At 43.2% G+C, this 24,074-nt stretch overlaps 1 protein-coding gene across 1 annotated transcript in view; it reads left to right on the forward strand.

Annotated features, from left to right (window-relative positions):
* The window catches only part of LOC121555069 (unconventional myosin-Ib), a 119,384-nt gene that overhangs the window by 60,447 nt on the left and 34,863 nt on the right, over positions 1–24,074 (forward strand). Inside the window, exons 4-10 of the mRNA XM_041868847.2 lie at positions 2,276–2,370; positions 10,708–10,812; positions 13,492–13,538; positions 17,865–17,928; positions 21,055–21,153; positions 21,692–21,795; positions 23,050–23,197. Coding sequence (XP_041724781.1) covers positions 2,276–2,370; positions 10,708–10,812; positions 13,492–13,538; positions 17,865–17,928; positions 21,055–21,153; positions 21,692–21,795; positions 23,050–23,197 — 662 coding nt within the window. The remainder of the gene's footprint in view (positions 1–2,275; positions 2,371–10,707; positions 10,813–13,491; positions 13,539–17,864; positions 17,929–21,054; positions 21,154–21,691; positions 21,796–23,049; positions 23,198–24,074) is intronic.

Consider the following 24,074-nt stretch of genomic DNA (forward strand, 5'->3'; position numbering starts at 1 on the left):
CATGCAAGATCTCACCTCGTGGGGCATCAATGATCATGAGTAAGGTGAGGGATCAGCCCAGAACTACACGGCAGGACCTAGTCAATGACGTGAAGAGAGCTGGGACCACAGTCTCAAAGAAAACCATTAGTAACACACTACGCCGTCATGGATTAAAATCCTGCAGCGCACGCAAGGTCCACCTGCTCAAGCCAGCGCATGTCCAGGCCCGTATGAAGTTTGCCAGTGACCATCTGGATGATCCAGAGGAGGAATGGGAGAAGATCATGTGGTCTGATGAGACAAAAATATAGCTTTTTGGTCTAAACTCCACTCGCCTTGTTTGGAGGAAGAAGGATGAGTACAACCCCAAGAACACCATCCCAACCGTGAAGCATGGAGGTGGAAACATCATTCTTTGGGGATGCTTTTCTGCAAAGGGGACAGGACGACTGCACCGTATTGAGGGGAGGATGGATGGGGACATGTATCGCGAGAGGCCAACAACCTCCTTCCCTCAGTAAGAGCATTGAAGATGGGTCGTGGCTGGGTCTTCCAGCATGACAACGACCCGAAACACACAGCCAGGACAACTAAGGAGTGGCTCCGTAAGAAGCATCTCAAGGTCCTGGAGTGGCCTAGCCAGTCTCCAGACCTGAACCCAATAGAAAATATTTGGAGGGAGCTGAAAGTCCGTATTGCCCAGCGACAGCCCCGAAACCTGAAGGATCTGGAGAAGGTCTGTATGGAGGAGTGGGCCAAAATCCCTGCTGCAGTGTGTGCAAACCTGGTCAAGACCTACAGGAAACGTATGATCTCTGTAATTGCAAACAAAGGTTTCTGTACCAAATATTAAGTTCTGCTTTTCTGATGTATCAAATACTTATGTCATGCAATAAAATGCAAATTAATTACTTAAAAATCATACAATGTGATTTTCTGGATTTTTGTTTTAGATTCCGTCTCTCACAGTTGAAGTGTACCTATGATAAAAATTACAGACCTCTACATGCTTTGTAAGTAGGAAAACCTGCAAAATTGGCAGTGTATCAAATACTTGTTCTCCCCACTGTATGTACAATGTCTGGGGTTCATTTTACCCCATTCATTTAGACCAGCGTCCCCTTGTTTATGATAGAGGCTTATCATTTAGGCTTATGCAAAATGGATCATTCAAGTTTAATTGCCTCTCAATGGAAGCTTTGCTTGTGACTGATTTCCACTAAACTATGTCCACTTAATAGGATTGCTCTCATTAAACAAATATAATCAAAATGTCTTGCTTCCACACATACCACTGGCTTTGGAACAAAGTATCCAGCATTTCACTCACAGAAGATCTTTGTTTTTCAATCAGAGTTTAGTTTGGTAGATCCTGCTGGAAATACTTTAATCAATAGGACACTGCTAACTAAGCAGAGCAAAGTAACTAAATTCAACCTGGTCAATACGACAGTGCCAATACCATACATGTAGCAAAGTGAGCAAATGCATCCACATGATGATGCTCCAAGTCATCCAAACAAATCTGATTTCTCCACAGATGCGATGCGACCTAGATTCAGACCTAGATCTGGGATGCAACGTGTTATTGATTAGTAAGCATGTGGCCGGGCCCAACAGTTTGTCAGTCATCTAAATATTCACTGTATATACACTACATGACCAAAAGTATGTGGACACCAGCTCGGCCAGGGAAACCCATTTCATGAAGCTCCCGATTAACAGTTATTGTGCTGACGTTGCTTCCAGTGGCAGTTTGGGAATCGGTAGTGAGTGTTGCAACCGAGGACAGATGATTTTTACGCTCTTCAGCACTCTGCGGTCCCGTTCTCTGAGCTTGTGTGGCCTACCACTTTGCGGCTGAGCTGTTGTTGCTCCTAGATGTTTCCACTTCACATGAACAGCACTTACAGTTGACCGGGGAAGCTCTAGCAGGGCAGACAGTGAATATATATATATATTTTTTTTAATTATTAACCTGTCTGCCTTGTTATCCCTCTATAGCAACAATATCTCTATTGTCTGGGGACCAAAAGGGTGCATGGTTTTTAGTTTTTGCCCTAGCATTAATGCATTTGATTCAACTAATAAACGTATCATCAAGCCTGTAATTAGTGGAATTGGTGTGTTGGTGCATATGATAGAACAGCTTGGATGATAGAGAATATGGGAATGGACGTGTTGTTCTATAAGGTACCTGGAAATGATGGACCGACATCTGTGACGCAATTGAATATCCAATGTGTTTGTGGGACTATGAATGAATGTTAATGAGTATATCCTTGTGTTCCAGCTATGCCCTGGCAGACGAGGCCTACCGTTCTCTGAGGGACCAGGACAAAGACCAGTGTATCCTCATCACAGGAGAGAGTGGAGCTGGAAAGACAGGTGAGTCCTGCATCAAACACACTTTTATGGGCTCATTTTGAGAGGAATCAACTGTATTAGTTAAAGTTTGTGGGCGGAGTCACAGAACCACAAAGCATGGTCAAACTTTAGTTTTCTTCCACTGTTAATTGCAGTACATGAATGTATCAGTTGTTGTATTGTAACACTTTTACAAAACATAATATCAATACATCAACATTTTGACTTTTTCCCACATTTGTCTTGTATTACAGCCTGAATTTAAAAGGGATTAAATTGAGGTTTTTTGTCACTGGCCTACACACTACCCCATAATGTCAAAGTGGAATTATGTTTTTCAATGTGTTTACAAATTAATTAGAAATTAAAAGCTGAAATGTCTTGAGTCAATAAGTATTCAACCCCTTTGTTATGGCAAGCATAAATAAGTTCAGGAGTAAAGATTGACATTGACTATCCCTTCAAGCATGGTGAAGTTACTAATTACACTTTGGATGGTGTATCAATACACCCAGTCACTACAAAGATGCAGGCGTCCTTCCTAACTCAGTTGCCAGAGAGGAAGGAAACCACTCAGGAATTTCACCATGAGGCCAATGGCTGTGATAGGAAAAACAACTGAGGATTGATCAACAACATTGTAGTTACTCCACATTACTAACCTAAATGACAGAGAAAAAAGGAAGCTTGTGCAGAATATAAATATTCCAAAACATGCTTCCTGTTTGCAACAAGGTACCAAAGTAATACTGCAAAAAAAAATTGTCCTGAATACAAAGTGTTATGTTTGTGGCAAATCCTGTAAAACACATTACTGTGTACAACTCTCCATATTTTCAAGCATAGTGTTGGCTGCATCATGTCATGGGTATGCTTGTAATCGTTGAGGACTGGGGAGTTTCAGGCTAATAAATGGGCAATGATTGTACTACAATCAAGGTGTGTAAAGCTCTTAGACTTAACCAGAAAGACTCACAGCTGTAATCACTGCTAAAGTTGATTCTAAAATGTATTGACTCAGTGGTGTGAATACTTATGTAAAATATTTCCTGTATTTCATTTTCAATACAATTGCACAATTGTTTACAAATATGTTATCACTTTGTCATTATGGGATATTATTTAATCCATTTTGAATTCAGGCTGTGACACAACAAAATGTGTAATAATTCAAGGGGTATGAATACTTTCTGAAGGCACTGTACAACACTATTGTGGATTATTTTAAATGTACCACACAAGGGTTTACTGATCTTGAGACTGCTAGCTAAATCAAATCAAATCAAATTGTATTTGCCACATGCGCCAAATACAACAGGTGGAGACATTACAGTGAAATGCTTACTTACACCTCATAGGCCTGTGTTCTGTTTGCATTGTTCTAGTACATTCTGTTCTGTCTGTAGAACAAACAGACTTGTAGCTGAGGGCAAATGGATAATAAGGGCAGGCAGCAGTAACCACAACATGTAGGATTTAGATCAGAGTTAGATAAACCTACCTTCTACCAGACCAGGGCTGGGACTAGGATTTGTTATGGGAACGCCAAAGTCATGTTTGTACCTGAAACAGTAGATGCGAATTAAATGTACATGCAGGCATGGCAAAACAATTGAGTGTGAAGACTAAAGGGGCTGACTAATGAAGCAAACGTGGACGGTCAAATGAAAGAGACAAAACGCTAGCAACAAACTATGACTGCTCTTGAAATAGACCTCAATTATTTTCATTTTGTCATGGTGTGCTGTCAGTGTTTTAAAACCTGTTCTAATCTTGGAAAGTGTTATGTAGGTAGAGATTAGCTGTAAGAAATGGTATTTGCTGGCTAGTTGTTACAGTGAGGGGAAAAAAGTATTTGATCCGCTGCTGATTTTGTACGTTTGCCCACTGACAAAGACATGATCAGTCTATAATTTTAATGGTAGGTTTATTTGAACAGTGAGAGACAGAATAACAAACAAACAAATCCAGAAAACACATGTAAAAAATGTTATAAATTGATTTGCATTTTAATGAGGGAAATAAGTATTTGACCCCTCTGCAAAACATGACTTAGTACTTGGTGGCAAAACCCTTGTTGGCAATCACAGAGGTCAGACGTTTCTTGTAGTTGGCCACCAGGTTTGCACACATCTCAGGAGGGATTCTGTTCCACTCCTCTTTGCAGATCTTCTCCAAGTCATTAAGGTTTCGAGGCTGATGTTTGGCAACTCGAACCTTCAGCTCCCTCCACAAATGTTCTATGGGAATAAGGTCTGGAGACTGGCTAGGCCACTCCAGGACCTTAATGTGCTTCTTCTTAAGCCACTCCTTTGTTGCCTTGGCCGTGTGTTTTGGGTCATTGTCATGCTGGAATACCCATCCACGACCCATTTTCAATGCCCTGGCTGAGGGAAGGAGGTTCTCACCCAAGATTTGACGGTACATGGCCCCGTCCATCGTCCCTTTGATGCGGTGAAGTTGTCCTGTCCCTTTAGCAGAAAAACACCCCTAAAGCATAATGTTTCCACCTCCATGTTTGACGGTGGGGATTGTGTTCTTGGGGTCATAGGCAGCATTCCTCCTCCTCCAAACACGGCGAGTTGAGTTGATGCCAAAGAGCTCGATTTTGGTCTCATCTGACCACAACACTGTCACCCAGTTCTCCTCTGAATCATTCAGATGTTCATTGGCAAACTTCAGACGGTCTGTATATGTACTTTCTTGAGCAGGAGGACCTTGCGGGCGCTGCAGGATTTCAGTCCTTCACGACGTAGTGTTACCAATTGTTTTCTTGGTGACTATGGTCCCAGCTGCCTTGAGATCATTGACAAGATCCTCCCCTGTAGTTCTGGTCTGATTCCTCACCGTTCTCATGATCATTGCAACTCCACGAGGTGAGATCTTGCATGGAGCCCCAGGGTGAGGGAGATTGAAAGTTATTTTGTGTTTCTTCCATTTGCGAATAATTGCACCAACTGTTGTCACCTTCTCACCAAGCTGCTTGGCGATGGTCTTGTAGCCCATTCCAGCCTTGTGAAGGTCTACAATCTTGTCCCTGACATCCTTGGAGAGCTCTTTGGTCTTGGCCATGGTGGAGAGTTTGGAATCTGATTGATTGCTTCTGTGGACAGGTGTCTTTTATACAGGTAACAAACTGAGATTAGGAGCACTCCCTTTAAGAGTGTGCTCCTAATCTCAGCTCGTTACCTGTATAAAAGAGACCTGGGAGCCAGAAATCTTTCTGATTGAGAGGAGGTCAAATACTTATTTCCCTCATTAAAATGCAAATCAATTTCTAACATTTTTTACATGCGTTTTTCTGGATTTTTTGTTGTTGTTATTCTGTCTCTCACTGTTCAAATAAACCTACCATTAAAATTATAGACTGATCATGTCTTTGTCAGTGGGTAAACGTACAAAATCAGCAGGGGATCAAATACTTTTTTCCCTCACTGTATATACTGTACTTTGGCAGAGCGATTTGATTCCCAGGTGATGGCCATATTGAATTGACAGGGAAGTGTCTCCCTGCTCCCTATATAGGATGATATCACTATCACACCCTGTCCTTATCCTGACATCAGTTAAAATGACATCTTTTCTTTTGTTGTTGGTGGTGGTTTTATGTTACTCTTCTACCAAAACTATCAGAAGCCAACTTACATTTACATTTTAGTCATTTAGCAGGCACACTTTTCCAGAGCGACTTACAGTAGTGAGTGCATACGTTTTCATACGTTTGTTCCATACCCGTCCCCTGTGTGAATTGAACCAACAACACTGGCATTGCAAGCGCAATGCTCTACCAACTGAGCCACATGGGATCACTTCACATCACATAACATTCACATAACATACTGTAACTTCACATAACATTGTGGCCTACTGTTACTCTTTTCTGTTTCCTTCTTCTCTGCCTCTAACCAAACTGTTTCTCATTTCCACTATAATAACGCAAGACTGTTGGAGGGACTTTCATTCAAAAGTACACTGGGTGGTGGCTTTAAGAATCTGCCGAAATTCTATTTTTGCTGTTAGAAGCCCCTTTGTGGTATCGGTTTGTGGTGGAATTAATAGAATAATAGAATTCTCAGAGGTTTTAACCGTTCTATTATTATAATTCTGGCTTTCCTTTTGCTGGTGTGGCACCACTCATCTGTAGTCCTGGAGGCTGGAGTCAATCTACAGTATGCTTGCCTGCCAGGTGACATGCGCTACTGGGTGATTTACAAAGGGGGTGTCAATCCAGTTTACTCTCCACTTGGATCAGATTAAACTCTCTACACGTGGCCTTCATCTCACTACATAAATACATTTATGTTTACGCCAGCAGATATCCCACAGCCCTGAAACCATTATGTGGTTAACTGGTGCTTTGATTACAAGGCTTTGGGCTATCTGTCACTGCAATGTTAACATCCTAATTTATTTTATACAGAACATTAATGTTAGTCAAGTGGTGTTACATTGTTCAACATCATTCATTGGTCACCTTAGCATTGACAGTGCTGACAGGTCAGAGTTCACAATTTTTATATAACTCCTTTTCTCCCTCAAACTCAGAACAACAAACCTTTTGTCTAAGTCGTGTGGCGACACAACTTTCTACAATCTGCTGACATTAGTGTACAGTACATTACAACCACTCACTGTTTGTTTTCAGGGATTTTTTCTGCCTTTTTATCAAGTTGGGCAAGGACAGATCGAGACACTCATGGCTTTAAAGTCCCAATGCATGAAGTGAATCAGCCAAGCCAGGGCAATGAGATGTTCGGATTTTGGGTAATCTCTTCATAATTTTTGTAGGTTTAAAGGCAGGACAGGAGGGGGTAGATGAGGCTGATGAAAATGGGTCTGGGTTTTCGGTCCAATTCATTACGGAGTCATCTCATGAAGAAATTAAATGATAGTATTTTACTTGTTATGGCATTTCTACACGACAGGATTTATAGTACACTACATGACCAAAAGTCTGTGGACACCTGCTCGTCAAACATCTCCTTCCAAAATCATGGGCATTGATTATGGGGTTAGTACCCACTTTGCTGCTATAACAGCCTCCACTCTTCTGGGAAGGCTTTCCACTAGATGTGTGAACATTGCTGCGGGGACTTGCTTCCATTAAGCCACAAGCATTAGTGAGGTCGGGCACTGATGTTGGGTGATTAGGCCTGGCTCGTAGTCTGTGTTCCAATTCATGGGGTTGAGGTCCGGGCTTTGTGCAGGCCAGTCCAGTTCTTCCACACCGATCTTGACAAACCATTTCTGTATGGACCTCGCTTTGTGCATGGGGGCATTGTCATGCTGAAACAGGAAAGGTACTTCCCCAAACTGTTGTCACAAAGTTGGAAGCACAGAATCATCTAGAATGTAATTGTATGCTGTAGCATTTAATATTTCCCTTCAATTGAACTAAGGGGCTTAACCTGAACCATGAAAAACAGCCCCAGAACATTATTCCTCCTCCACCAAACTTTACAGTTTACACTATGCATTGGGGCAGGTAGCGTTCTCCTGGCTTCCGCCAAACCCAGATTCATCCATTGGACTGCCAGATGGTGAAGTGTGATTCATTACTACAGAGAACACGTTTCCACTGCGCCGGAGTCCAATGGCGGGAAGCTTTACACCACTCCAGCCGACACTTGGCATTGCGCATGGTGATCTTAGGCTTGTGCGGCTGCTCGGTCATGAAAACCAATTTCATGAAGCTCCCGACGAACAGTTCTTGTGCTGACGTTGCTTCCAGAGGCAGTTTGGAACTCGATAGTGAGTGTTGCAACCGAAGACAGATGATTTTTACGCGCTTCAGCACTCGGCGGTCTAGTTCTGTGAGCTTGTGTGGCCTACCACTTTGCAGCTGAGCCGATGTTGCTCCTAGATGTTTCCACTTCACAATAACAGCACTTACAGTTGACCGGGGCAGCTCTAGCAGGGCAGAAATTTGACGAACTGACTTGTTGGAATGGTGGCATCCTATGACGGTGCCACTTTGAAAGTCACTGAGCTCTTCAGTAAGGCCATTCTACTGCCAATGTTTGTCTATAAAGATTACATGGCTGCGTGCTCAATTTTATACACCTGTCAGCAACAGGTGTGGCTGAAATAGCCGAATCCAGGGGAGTCCACATACTTTTGTGTGTATATATAGTGTATGTTTATCACGTACTGCCTTGTAGGACTGCACCACCAGTGCATTCATTTCTGACCATACAGAGTCTGCAATGTAATACTTTCGCAAATCTAAACTCCCTTACCTCAAACCAAAATCTCTGCCAATTTGAATGTTTCAATACACCAAATAACAAGTAGCCTAATTCGCTTTCAAGCCACCTGAATCTTTCATCACGTTTGGAGAACATGTAACCATTGTTTTTGTATAAAATATCTGATAGGGGTGAGATGGTAAATAAGTGGATGAATGAATCACAATTGGTCACTGTCTATGTATCAGAGGATACCTTCATGACATTTACATTTTAGTCATGGATAACAGCAGACGCTGTTATCCAGAGCGACCTACAGTTAGTGAATGCATACATTATTTATTATTATAAAAATAAAAAAATCATACTGGCCCCCCATGGGAATCGAACCCACAACCCTGGCGTTGCAAACGTCATGCTCTGCCAACTGAGCTACATCCCTGCCGGCCATTCCCTCCCCTACCCTGGACGACGCTGGGCCAATTGTGCGCCGCCCCATGGGTCTCCCGGTCGCGGACGGCTACGACAGAGCCTGGATACGAACCAGGATCTCTAGTGGCACAGCTAGCACTGCGATGCAGTGCCTTAGACCACTGCGCCACTTGGGAGACACTTATTCTACAATGTAGAAAATATTTAAAATAAAGAAAAACCCTGGAATGAGTAGGTGTGTCCAAACTTTTGACTTGTAGTGTGTTTATGTATTTCAAATCAAATCAAATTTTATTGGCCACATGCGCCGAATACAACAGGTGCAGACATTACAGTGAAATGCTTACTTACAGCCCTTAACCAACAGTGCATTTATTTTTAACAAAAAAGTAAAAATAATGCCTTAGACCACTGCGCCACTCGGGAGACGTGTCCATGACCTAGGGAGTGTCTCAACATGTTTAGTTATACTAGGTCTAGTCTTTGAAGTAGCATTGGAGAGCTGTGTCAAAAGCTGTTATTGGACACCGTACAGGTGACGCCGCATGCTTGTGATTCCTGAGATATGGCTGAACAATAACGTTTTTATTTTGGCGTTGAGTCTTCAAAGGTCATGATTGTTATAAATACCGCTGTTACAGATCAGAAACCTTTGAGATTACCGAACATGATATAGGGGATTTTTTGCCTTAGTCACTATAAGGTTTCTTACTGATATGATCCTCTAGATTTGCTTTAGGTTCTATGATCCTTTAATTCAACTCTTGTTCCGGATTCCCTGCTCCTCTCTCTACCCACTCTCTCTTAATAGTATATGGGTTGTCATGTAGGCCCTCTTAAGATTTTCCTCTCTGCTTTTTGTCTCTTCTCTCCTTTCAATACTTACGTCCTTCATCAGATATATACTCTTAGTGTCCGTGATCCACTAGCGCCACTAGCCAGGTTCATTTGTGGGTCCACCACATCCCCTTCCTCTATCTGATTGACAGGTCTCAAACTGTTTATGGGTCACAGCTACACACAGTCATCTTATCAACTAGGGCTGTTCTGGAGTCTGGACAGAACTTTACACTAATACTACAAACCATGACTGGACTTCATAACACTAATACTACAAACCATGTAACTTCATCATGATGATTTCTGTGAAGACCAGACAGAGGATGATTCAGGAACATTTCATATTCATATCAATGCACATAAATGTCTAAATCCCATGAATTCGAATCCCAAGCTGGCCTAGGCTAAAGGCTAAATCTTGACATGGGAATTGATTCTGGGAAAAACCAAGGATAATCCAAACCGATTATTCATACATACAGGCTGTTTAAAGAGCTGGGTCTGGGTACCAACAAGTTTTCTCAACAAGTTCTCATATATAATGTGGCCCTAGGTGCCCAGTGTCTAGTGAGGTCAGGACTATTAATGGTGATTATCGCTGTAATATTCAATGTTATAATGAATACCATCTAAGTAAACAAGGTTGGTGGGTGGTGGTAGTTCTGTACCGTGTGAATCATGTTCTCTTCTCCAGAGAGGGGCCCAGACTGAGGGTACACACCCCGTCCCTGTAGGGCCTCTGGAGGATGATGTAAGGGAGATTTTGGGGTGTGGCGGGAGGGACTGGTTAGGGCTGGTTGTAAGGGGGATTTCAGGGTGTGCCTCAGTTCAGCCATGTCTAGATCTAGAATTACTTTTGATAAAATAACCCTGTCTATCTCTCTGTCTGAACATCCAGAGGCCAGTAAGCTAGTGATGTCATATGTGGCTGCGGTGTGTGGGAAGGGCCAGGAGGTGAACAAGGTGAAGGAGCAGCTGCTGCAGTCAAATCCCGTGCTGGAGGGTGAGTGTTCTAACCATACCCATTTTATCAACCCCACCCCTTTTCTCTTTCCCATACTTCAGGTTCAGAGCCAGCAAGGCCAAGGCATCAGGGACACACCCACTTTAATACTTTTTCTTTCTTTCTCTCTCTCCCCTGTACGTCTCTTTCTCACACATCTGTCAACCCATAGAGCTTGAGGGCTTTTGCCAACAATTACAATGTTCAGTTTACTGTAAGTTTCTAACAGGACCCTCTACACCATTTTTGAATATCTGTGATCCAAATTTTACAATATGTAGATGTTTATTACAGTTTACCTAACATTGATCATCAGTCCACTCTTCGTCCCTGCCCTTCACTACAACACACTATGATACACTTTCTAAAATCTCCCTACCCTATTTCAAATATTCACCAATCCCCAGTCCAATACATTAGGAAAGAAAAAACCCTCTCCATACTTGGGTGCTGGCACAAAGACTGCAGTGTTTTAATTGGTAGTCTGTAGACAGGAAATGCCCGTGAAGGATGAAGCCAGCCTACTGATGCCCACTACTGAGCTGCTACACTATAGAGCCAGGCCCAGAACACATCTGTGAGAGTTTAACTGCTACAGGCTGTAATGACCTGTGAGGGGGGAGGGAGAGCGAGAGGGGTAGGGAGGGAGAGAGGGAGGCAAAGCAGATATCCTGCTTCACAAGGCTCTAGTCTATCCCTCAGGCTTCCAAGGTACCCTGATTTTTACACGGTGTGTTGAATGACAAATGTAATGCTATTTAGTGTGAAATGCGGTTAGACTGGTTTTGGAGAGAGGAAGAGAACACTAATAATGCAGTTTTACTGTAGTTGGTGCTCCCACCAATATATAAATAAGGACTAGGATAGGATTGGCTTTTGCTGGTTTGACACTTTTTAGAAACAGGTTTACTAAACTGAATATCAATCCATCAGTATGCAAAGTGTTAGTGCTTATGATTTAGCAGAGAAAGTGGTGAGGTTGCTTTATTACTTTCCCTGATTTTGAAGTTATACAATATATATATTTTTTTATATACTGATTTGGGATGCCATCTACAGTGGGGAAAAAAAGTATTTAGTCAGCCACCAATTGTGCAAGTTCTCCCACTTAAAAAGATGAGAGAGGCCTGTAATTTTCATCATAGGTACACGTCAACTATGACAGACAAATTGAGAAAAAAAAATGCAGAAAATCACATTATGATTTTTAATGAATTTATTTGCAAATTATGGTGGAAAATAAGTATTTGGTCACCTACAAACAAGCAAGATTTCTGGCTCTCACGGACCTGTAACTTCTTCTTTAAGAGGCTCCTCTGTCCTCCACTCGTTACCTGTATTAATGGCACCTGTTTGAACTTGTTATCAGTATAAAAGACACCTGTCCACAACCTCAAACAGTCACACTCCAAACTCCACTATGGCCAAGACCAAAGAGCTGTCAAAGGACACCAGAAACAAAATTGTAGACCTGCACCAGGCTGGGAAGACTGAATCTGCAATAGGTAAGCAGCTTGGTTTGAAGAAATCAACTGTGGGAGCAATTATTAGGAAATGGAAGACATACAAGACCACTGATAATCTCCCTCGATCTGGGGCTCCACGCAAGATCTCACCCCGTGGGGTCAAAATGATCACAAGAACGGTGAGCAAAAATCCCAGAACCACACGGGGGGACCTAGTGAATGACCTGCAGAGAGCTGGGACCAAAGTAACAAAGCCTACCATCAGTAACACACTACGCCGCCAGGGACTCAAATCCTGCAGTGCCAGACGTGTCCCCCTGCTTAAGCCAGTACATGTCCAGGCCCGTCTGAAGATTGCTAGAGTGCATTTGGATGATCCAGAAGAGGATTGGGAGAATGTCATATGGTCAGATGAAACCAAAATATAACTTTTTGGTAAAAACTCAACTCGTCGTGTTTGGAGGACAAAGAATGCTGAGTTGTATCCAAAGAACACCATACCTACTGTGAAGCATGGGGGTGGAAACATCATGCTTTGGGGCTGTTTTTCTGCAAAGGGACCAGGATGACTGATCCGTGTAAAGGAAAGAATGAATGGGGCCATGTATCGTGAGATTTTGAGTGAAAATCTCCTTCCATCAGCAAGGGCATTGAATATGAAACGTGGCTGGGTCTTTCAGCATGACAATGATCCCAAACACACCGCCCGGGCAACGAAGGAGTGGCTTCGTAAGAAGCATTTCAAGGTCCTGGAGTGGCATAGCCAGTCTCCAGATCTCAACCACATAGAAAATCTTTGGAGGGAGTTGAAAGTCTGTGTTGCCCAGCGACAGCCCCAAAACATCACTGCTCTAGAGGAGATCTGCATGGAGGAATGGGCCAAAATACCAGCAACAGTGTGTGAAAACATTTGACCTGTGTCATTGCCAACAAAGGGTATATAACAAAGTATTGAGAAACTTTTGTTATTGACCAAATACTTATTTTCCACCATAATTTGCAAATAAATTCATTAAAAATCCTACAATGTGATTTTCTGGATTTTTTTTCCCTCATTTTGTCTGTCATAGTTGACGTGTACCTATGATGAAAATTACAGGCCTCTCTCATCTTTTTAAGTGGGAGAACTTGCACAATTGGTGGCTGACTAAATACTTTTTTCCCCACTGTATCTAACTGAGACTCGTATACTGATGTGTGTTCTTCTTTTCAGCTTTCGGGAATGCTAAAACCGTGAGAAATGACAACTCATCCCGATTTGTAAGTATTATGTTTTTCTTTGTTGTCCTGACACAAACAGTGAAGTATGGCGTTGCTTTGACGGTCTCCGCCAATAAGAATCAGTGTCTGATGGTCTCCTCCAATGAGGATCGGTGTCTGGCGGTCTCCTCAAATCAGATTTTATTCGTCACATGCTTCGTGAACAACAGGTGTAGACTAACAGTGAAATGCTTACTTACGGGCCCTTCCCAACAATGCAGAGATGAGATAGTCGAAAAAATACAATCATAAAAATAACACAAGGAACAAATACAGAGTAACAATAACTTGGCTATATACGGTCGTGGTCAAAAGTTTTGAGAATGACACAAATACAAATTTTCACAGTCTGCTGCCTCAGTTTTGATGATGGCAATTAGCATATACTCCAGAATGTCATGAAGAGTGAGCAGATGAATTGCAATTAATTGCAAAGTCCCTCTTTGCCATGAAAATGAACTTAATCCCCCAAAAACATTTCCACTGCATTTCAGCCCTGCCACAAAAGGACCAACTGCCATCATGTCAGTGATTCTCTCTTTAACACAGGTGAGAGTGTTGACGAGGACAAGGCTGGAGATCACTCTGTCATGCTGATTGAGTTAGAATAACAGACTGTAAGCTTTAAAAGGAGGGTGGTGCTTGAAATCATTGTTCTTCCTCTGTTAACCATGTTTACCTGCAAAGAAACACGTACCGTCATAATTTCTTTGCACAAAAAGGGCTAGTAAGATTGCACCTAAATCATCCATTTATCGGATCATCAAGAACTTCAAGGAGAGAGGTTCAATTGTTGTGAAGAAGGCGTCAGGGCGCCCAAGAAAGTCCAGCAAGCGCCAGGACCATCTCCTAAAGTTGATTCCGCTGCGGGATCGGGGCACCACCAGTGCAGAGCTTGCTCAGGAATGGCAGCAGGCAGGTGTGAGTGCAGGTATTCTAACTCCAGCGAACAGAACCTTGACACTTCGTTAATATTAGAGATCGCGCACCAGTTGTTGTTAACAAAGAGACACACACCCCCACTCTTCTGAGCTTCCCGGACGCAGACGTTCTGTCCTGCCATGTATAGAAAAAACTGCTAGATTAATTTTTACCATGTCCTTGTTCAGCCACGACTCGTAGAAACATAGGATATTACAGTTCTTCAGATCACGTTGAAAGAATAGTCTCGAACGGAGCACATCCAGTATACTCTCCAGTGATTGCATGTTCGCCAACAGAACAGAGGGTAGAGGCGATTTATCCACTCTTCGACGTAGTCTCGTCAGGTAACCCACACGCCAGCGTCTCCTCCTTCTAGTGTTGGGGATTTGGTCCTGGTCTGCGATAATCAATTAGGTCTTTGGCTTCCGACTCATTGAAGTAGAAGTCGTCGTCCAAATGGAGGTTAGTGATAGCTCTGATGTCCAGAAACATGTACAAAAAAAGTTAAGGTCAGCGCTACAAAAAAAACCTGAAATTAGTACAATTGGTCATGATCCTTTAAAACTGCTGCTATTCCCTCTGGCGCTATCCTCTGAGACTCCGTATCTGATGGTCTTGTCCAATGAAGTTCATTGTTTACTCTATGTTAAGACAAACAAACCCTCACCCTTTCTCTCTTTTATCTCCCTCTTTTTCTCCTCCATGTCTCTCATATCACTCTTTCTCCCCTTGTCCCTCTCTTTTTCTCCTCCATGTCCTTCATATCACTCTTTCTCCCCTTGTCCCTCTCTTTTTCTCTCTCAGTATAACCTGCATTTGTCTCGCTCTTTTTCTCTCTCAGTATAACCTGCATTTGTCCCTCTCTGCACAACCTGACATAACACCAAGCCATTACATTTACAGTTACGGCATAGCAGCAGCACAGGATAGAGGTGAAACCCACGTCGGCGTAAATTTTTTTGGCAACTATATCCAGATGTCTGCCGATGGCCCCTGCCAAGTTGCCTTTAGTGTTTGGAAACTTCTATTTTCTCCAGAAGCGCAGCTCCTCTGTCGTGTCATGTCATGTTTTCCTACAGGGAGATGGCTCTTAAAGCACTAAAGATATCCACTCTCACCTGGCCCAGGCGCCAGTACGGTGCTGATGGTACAGTTAAAGATTACAGCACATCATGCAAAACAGCCTCGGCTGGTCTCAGGCCTCGGCTGGTCTCAGGCCTCGGCTGGTGTGGAGACTGTATCAACGATACGATATCGTCAGCCAATGGGAGGGTTAGGTTTACAATAACTGTGTTACTGTGACCGCTGACCTTTGACCTATCAAGCTGCTGCCATTGGCCAACTGCCCCTGTGGAACTAACATACTTGGAGGCCTACTACACTACCTCACCTTCCCTAAAATGACTAATGATCTGGTGCAAACATGGCTCCTGCAGCACTGGAGCTTTAGGAAACTGTGACTGACGCTTTTACTGATGGAGATAACATCAGCAGGTTGATGCAACCACTATCTTGCTATTGCAAGGTTTTTGTCTGGTAGACTAATCTAGGAAAACATTTAATTTCTAGACACTGAAGATATAAAATGAGATGTCCCGTTTTGAACCGCAGCAGGTTTTTGCACAGTATTTCTTTCTCACGCTTCCTGGCTGGCTGGCTGGCTGTGTGTGTTCCAGAGGGGCCCATTGGTAGCCAGCTGCGGCCTGTTCCAGATTCCGCTGTTTCTGATGTCATCACATTACTGCAGGCTTCCCCAATCAGACTGGAATCGCATTGACTGACTGAACCATACCCCACACTGCCTCAGGGGCTAACCAGTCCTCACCTAATGCCTGTTTATCTATTCTTTACTTAACCAGGCAGGTCCGTTAAGAACACATTCTTATTCATAATGATGGCCTAATGTCTAGGGCTGTGGTTAGGGATCTGGTCGTCAGTACAAAATTCACAGCCCTTTCATGTACCATTTTGTTTTCGTAACTAAATGTCCCATGACTCAGTTTAGTCAAGTGTGCCATGTACCAAACTATTCGACCTCTGGCATTCACAAGGTTGTGCCACTCACTCACCAACCCCATGGTGTACCTACCTACCTGTCCCTAGCCTATGCTCAGGTTTAGGATATCATAGCAGGGGAATCATTTGGGATTATGCCTGATCTGTTTATATTTAGGTAACCTTGGTATAAACCGCTGGATGAGCACCTCCTGCGTGTTCCACTGAATGCCATTTTGTCCAAACTCCTCTCCTCAGGACGAAGACAATGTTTGTTCTGTTTCTTCCCCCTGCGGAGAGACTGGTGATGTTGTTGAATCTGGCAGCGTCCATCGGCAGTTTAAGCTACAGCTTTTTGAAGAACTGTCAGCTATAAATAAAAGGAAGAAAAATCAAACGGCCACGAAGACACTGGGCCCACTGTTGTAACTTCTATTTCAAACCTTAAACAGAGGGAGAAAGTGAAGCAAGGTGGTTTGTTTTACTCCCCTTTCAAATGGGAGAAGAAGAAAAAGGCATTTCCTCCACTCACAGTCCATTACTTCACAGCAAACCTATGTGTGATTGGCAGCTGACTTAATGAACACGTCTAGTGCCTGGAGACAAAACGACTTCTTCAAAATGAATTTAAAGAGAAACTCCTTTCTCCTTTCTATTCCCTCTCGTAACGTAAAGCTCATTTCAGTGAGGTTTGCAGGGATCCCTGCCTGTGCCTATGAGAGCTTCCTCTTACCTACTGCCTGGGATCTGGGAATCTGTTCAATGGCCATTTCAGTTATTAATATTTACCCATTGATTCCTGAAGAATATCACTTAAAGGAAAACTCCACTCAAAAACAGTCTTGGTATTTGTTTCATTAGTCCATTGTTGACATAGTCCCAAAATGTTTTGCTTGTTAGCAATCAAGTTGTCAATATATGTAACTTTCTAAATACAGAAATCATCCCTGTATGATGCATTTTGCAGGGATGATTTCTGTATTTTGAAAGTTACATACAGTATCTTGACAACTTGATTGCTGACAAGCAAAACATTTTGGGACTATGTCAACAATGGACTATTGAAACAAATACCAAAATATTGTTTTTGGGTGGATTGTCCTTTAAATGCATAGTGAGAATAACTTTAAAGCCACACCAGGGCATTGTGGTACTGTCACTGCTCCAAAGCAACGTTGCCACGGTATTAAAGACCTTGATGCTCTGTCATCATCAAGGGGTGGGCCCCGTGCCCGACTCATCCTATTAGTCCTTTTTTATCTTGTTTTGGCTGCCTGGAAAACCGCTCCATTGCTAAAAGAAAAAAGGACATTGATTTCCCTCTGAGACAAGGGTGTGTCGCACCTATTCCCTATATAGTGTTTGTCAGGCAGTTCTAACCACTATGTTCTCTCTTCTTCTCTGCAGGGCAAATACATGGACATTGAGTTTGACTTCAAAGGAGACCCTCTGGGCGGAGTTATTAGCAACTGTGAGTATTATAAAGTACACACACACGTTATGCCGCAATAGAATGGCCACATGCTAAGCTCTCCTCCATCCCGCTAGCCCTCTCATGTCATGTCACTGCTGTGAGTGTGGTAGTGATAGCATAGCCCTCCCACTGTTATATCCCGCTGACACAGTTGGCTCAATTAAACCCCCCAGTAAGTCAGTCAGTCATCCCACCCTGGTAATGGTTTGTCTCACACCACAGGGCCAGATCCAGGGAGAGCTAGAGAGGGAGTCATAGAGAGGGACCGGGAGATAAAGAGAGAGAGGGGAGGCCCAGAGAGAGGGGAAGAGATGGGGAGAGGGAGGGAGGGGGAGAGAGAACGGGTAGAGGGGGTCGATCATAGCGTGTCACATTCCACATGCTGTCCCTACACGCCAGGGTTGGTCGGCTCACCAAAGAGATGGCGATCAAAGATATTACACTGTTTCCAGTCAATGGAGGGTCATTGACACACAGGAACTAGAGGGGGAGGAAGCAAACTAAAACAACCTAAACAGTTCCCAAACAGACAGACTAGTTTCTGGAAGACTAGTTTCTGACTGCAGTGCCTCATCTTGTCTCGCTATCTTGCCCCTCAACCTCTTTGTTATTATTTCATCCTGTCTCATGTTCATGTTGTTTTGTCTGGCGTGAAGAGATTCAGCCATGAGGTCACAGGAAACAGAGTGGTTGATCGCTCAGTCACACACACTCCTCTGTCTTATGGAGTAGCTAATGAAGAGGGTCCAGTACAAGGAGATGTTTATTATTATTATTATTATTATTATTATTATTATTATTATTATTATTAGGATGGAGTGCGAGAGGGACAGACTGGGATGGATGGAAGGAATGGTAAAGCCCTCTACTGCCTGAGGGCTTCCCTCAGAAGTCACAAGCTATAACTTCCTCTGGTTCTTTATGTTGCTGCTGCAGCACAGTCAGCTGACACCTCGTTATGGCCCTCACACCATCTCCAGCTTGCTCCATGCCCTGAAGGTCGTCTTTAACTGCGGATATAGAGCAGGAACACCTCTAGGGCAGTTGTTCTCAAACCTCTCCTTACATTTCACAATTTTGTTGTAGCCCTGAACTAACTCACATGATTCACTTAGTCAAGGGCCTGATAATTAGTTGACAATTTGAATCAGATGTTAGCTGTGGAATAGATCAAATACATTGAACGGTTGTGGGTCCCCAGGAGAGGTTTGAGAACCACTGCTCTAGGGCATGGTTACAGTACAGCAGAGCAGCAAGGGTTAGGCCACAGTGGAGAAGGGTTTAGGACACTACATCCATGCGCGCTAGTTTTGTATGGGATAATGTGTTGAACTTTGTCTGGACTGAGAATCTTGTTTTATGTTTTTAACGTTGTATGTCATTGGGGAATTTGTTTGGTACCCTAACATTTACACTCTTGATAACAAAGTAGACTTGAATAATGGTAACGTGCTAGGAAGAGGGTTTCCAATCCCCAAACGGCCAATCATTTGGTGTTTTGTTATACCCCAGTCAAAACAACAAGACAGGACTTCCATTCTTACTTTGCAGTATATAGCATGTCTGACATTTCTCCTTAAATGTATGTTTGTTCACTTAGGAACCATAATACCATTCTAAATTTGACAAATGCTTTACAGCAGGCATGGAAAACATAGTGAAAGCGGCCTTAGTAGTAAAAAGCAATAACAGGGCTGAACTCTTCCAGTGTACAAAAGGTGAAAGGTCACGACAGAGAGAAGAGCCCCCTGTGGGGGAGACCCTGAATGTTCAGAACATTTTTGAGCCATATTTCCTGTTCTTGCGTCTTATTTTCTGTTGTTGGAACTCACTGTTGTGAGTTTGGTCTGGGCAAGAGGATGCTTGCATGCAGTTACATGTGCATCTCAGAGTAGGGTACAAGCCAAGGGGGGAGCCACAAAGTGAGACTGTGACATTTTTTATGACAGAGGGAGGGAGTAGAGAATAGTCTCATTACAAGACTTTGTGGTCTTGTATGTACTCAGTATTAGAAAATAGATATCAAGGTTTGGCAGAGAGGGAGAGAGGATCCATGTTTTCTGTCCCCTTTTTGATTACAGTTCAGAGGCAACGCATTGCTCACCTCTGCTCGTCTGTCGCTCTGTAAGAGATGCTACATTATTGATGAGCTGACGGACAACCCAGAGAGAACCACTTAGTGATGAACACACACACACACATTTAGTGACTACCACTACCATGTGGTGTTGAAGCGAGGCTGGCATTAGTTGGAACAGATTCGTGACTGCTACACACATGTTCTATTGACCTCCTGTGTCTCTGCAGCGGGCCAGTGGCATTGAGTGCTGTGCCAGGGAGGGTGTAAATGCATTATGAAGTGATCCCTGACTCTCTTCAAGCAGTTAATGCCCCCGCTGAGAGGATGAGTCAGGACTTAGGGCTCGTAGCTGAATGCCAACAGGCATCCCACTCAGGTCCCAGGGCTGAATATAGCCCTATCTTCATCATAACTTGCTTGTCAAGCAAACAGTGCTTCTCTATGCCTGTCAATTACCAAACTCAAAACCAAATTATCGTGGTTTTCTGATCAGCTTGAAAGACCTAGAGCTGTAACTCTGACCACAACATTAACAGATTAAATACAAAAGTGTGCGTCAAATATGTTAATGTGTAATTAATCGAGGATGACATTCCTTAGTTGAACTCCTTAGTATCACAAGTATACATCCCATATATCCTTTCAATCAAGGTGTTGTTGTAGTTGGTCAGGAGTCATGGAGGAGCAGCTGACTTGATCTCTTCATATGGTTTCCTCCTGAGTTTTCCTGTGCCGGCCGGCTAGGAGGCTCCACTTCTACACAATGAACAATGAGACGCCAATATAACCGTGGCTCGGTCACCTTGGAAACACTAATATTTGGCTGTAACAGGGAGATGCATCCATCAGAGCGCTACAGATGTGGTCTGGACACTGAACATATGTGTAGACGTAAAATATCAGTTGTGTTCTTAGCTCATTGAATGGAATCGTTCATGTCCTGCCTTACCTCTACCATGTGTAGAAAACTCATAAAATAAGTTGTGTTATTGCTGTTTTTAACAGTTGTCTTTTTAATCCCCTGTATTTTTGTTGTCCCGTAGATTTGCTGGAGAAGTCCAGGGTTTGCAAGCAGCCGAGAGGAGAGAGAAACTTCCACATCTTCTACCAGCTTCTTTCTGGAGCTTCAGATGACACCCTGAGTAAGTTATACACACATTTATCGGTAACACTTTATTTGACACCAGTGCTTATAACACCTTAATGACAATGTCATTAACATGTTATGAAGCTTCATTACATGTGTCATAACATCTCAAACGGTCATAAATGTTTAAGATATATAATGACAGTGTTATTAGACATGGCGTCAAATAAAATATCACGAGTTATCAAACAGAAGCATGTCTTGGTTACGTGACCAATACTTAAACATGAGCCTGTGTTTAACTACAGAGAACAACGACTGAAACCAGTATGGCTTATTTGTTCTCAGCTGGAGCTCAGCCACTGTTTGGCAGTATTGTTGAAGGAGAACAATATAATGGTGGACAAATATCAAAGACTTGATTTAGCAGCAGTTAATGTAATCTAATACACAATGCGGTGGAATGGCTTTCGTAGATACCTGATACAGGCGTTTAAAGGAGCCCATTGAAACTGCTACTCTGAAATGTTATGTGCGTGTATAGCACCTGCACACCAGCATTGACTGTGTGTGTGTGTTTTTCTGGCCCACAGCAAAGCTGAAGTTGGACAGAGACTTCAGTAAGTACAACTACTTGAGTCTGGATTCAGCCACTGTCAACGGACTAGACGACGCAGCAAGCTTTCGGACCGTTAGGGTGGGTCACTCTCTCTCTCTCACACTCTCTCACTCTCTCTCTCTCTCTCTCTCTCTCTCTCTCTCTCTCTCTCTCTCACTCACACACACACACACTAATTCCTGTCACTCATTTTTGGTTTAGCTGAGGCGTGTGGTAAAGGGTAAGGGCTGGTCTGAGCTCTTTATCTCCCGAGCAGGTTGATTGGATTAAGGTAACTTGTCCATGCTAACCTGCTCCTTACCAGCCAAGGGTTGATTATGGACTAGCCTCCTCTACAGCCTCTCCCCCTGTTATGTAACTTCTATCTATATCCACAGTGGGTGACTGAGAAATAAGGATGAGTTTTTTTGTACACAAAGGGGAATTTCACCTGCAGTGCAGGCCTTCCCAACAGTAAACAATAGCAAAATGCTTAAGAATACACAGTGGCAGTCTGGCTGCTGTTTCTGTGCTGCTGTGGGAAACCTGAGGGAGAAACAGCAGCTGCATCCTCACACACTGACGTGGGGCTGTCGCTACAGAGCAGAGCTTGGTCAACATGTGCAGTCTCTCAGCCCCTCTTCCTCCTGACTCACTTACTGTTGATGACACACACAGAGGATGTTATGAGGTGCCTGCCTGCCCTTTATCCCAAACCACTGTCTCGCTGCCTTTGGACTCTCAGTGGCAGTGGTTGCATCTCAAATGCCACCCTATTCCTTGTACAGTGCACCCTATGGGCCCTGGACAAAAGTATTGCATTTTATAGGGAATAGAGTGCCATTTGGGATGCAGACTCCGTGTATCCTGTCTTAGTACTTTTCTCAGTGAGGGAGCTAGTAGGCCACATCTCCGCTGCAGTCCAACTCAACACAATAGAGTTCAGTGCTATACAATAGTAGGTCTCTCCACTGGATGTGATGCTGCGGTAGGAGCCAAAGGCAGCCTGCTACACCCTCGTTCACAATGGTGTCAAATCACAGCAACAAACATTTTAATATTTCCCCAACCACAGTCCACATCACTGTGCCATCTGTCACTAGTTGTCTCACTCTTCCCTCTCCAGTCCAGAAACTCACTCCCCTTCCTGTTGTTATCATTGTGTGTTTGCAGTTGACTACATGTACATTGAAGTCAGACGGCGTAGAATCACTGATCTTCAAATCACCTTGCATCCCAAATAACTACTCATTAACTGATCAAGATGAGTTATTCTGCACCTCGCCTTGGCCGAACTAATCCCCTCAAACACGCTTAATGTCTGATATGCTGTTTCTCTCTTTTCTCTCCCAGAATGCTATGCAGATTGTGGGCTTCATGGAGGATGAGGTGCAGTCGGTCCTGGAGCTGGTAGCAGCCGTCCTCAAACTGGGGAACATTGAGTTCAAACCAGAGTCCAGGGTCAACGGCTTCGACGAAAGCAGGGTCAAGGACAAGAATGGTGAGACCATAGTGTACCTGGATAACCAGCAGCTTTACTGTGGGACACAATGTGCTGTTACACTACACATGCATACACATCTCACTTTTTAAATAACTTTGGCGCACACTTGTGGATTTCCCTTGCATCTTGAAAATGTAAATATAATGTATTGTGGTGGTAGAAAATATTGTTTTAGTTATGCATTGTCTGGTCAATTTAAGGACGTATAAAACATAAGCTATAAGATAAGCATTCTGGAATCAATTAGATTATAACCACTGACCAATGGTAAGTCCCTCCACAAGCCATACCAGTAAGTTCCATCAGCAGCAGCCTATGTGTTTGTTGTTGCACTGCCCCCTACTGGTTAATGTTTAATTTCATGGTTTACTAAAGCCGGGTGTACAGTCATGGTCAAAAGTTTTGAGAATGACAAGAATTGGTCTTCACAAAGTTCGCTGCTTCAGTGTTATGAGATTTTTTGTCAGATGTTACTATGGTATACTGAAGTATAATTACAAGCATTCCATAAGTGTCAATGACTTTTATTGAAAATTACATTAAGTTTATGCAAATATTGACTCTTTGCAGTGTTGACCCTTCTTTTTCAAGACCTCTGCAATCCGCCCTGGCATGCTGTCAATTAACTTCTGGGCCACATCCTGACTGATGGCAGCCCATTCTTGCATAATCAATGCTTGGAATTTGTCAGAATTTGTGGGTTTTTGTTTGTCCACCCGCCTCTTGAGAATCGACCACAAGTTCTCAATGGGATTAAGGTCTGGGGAGTTTCCTGGCCATGGACCCACATTTTCTATGTTTTGTTCCCCGAGCCACTTAGTTATCACTTTTGCCTTATGGCAAGGTGCTCCATCATGCTTGAAAAGGCATTGGT

Source organism: Coregonus clupeaformis, chromosome 40 (genome assembly GCF_020615455.1).
Source record: "Coregonus clupeaformis isolate EN_2021a chromosome 40, ASM2061545v1, whole genome shotgun sequence".
NCBI lineage: Eukaryota > Metazoa > Chordata > Actinopteri > Salmoniformes > Salmonidae > Coregonus > Coregonus clupeaformis.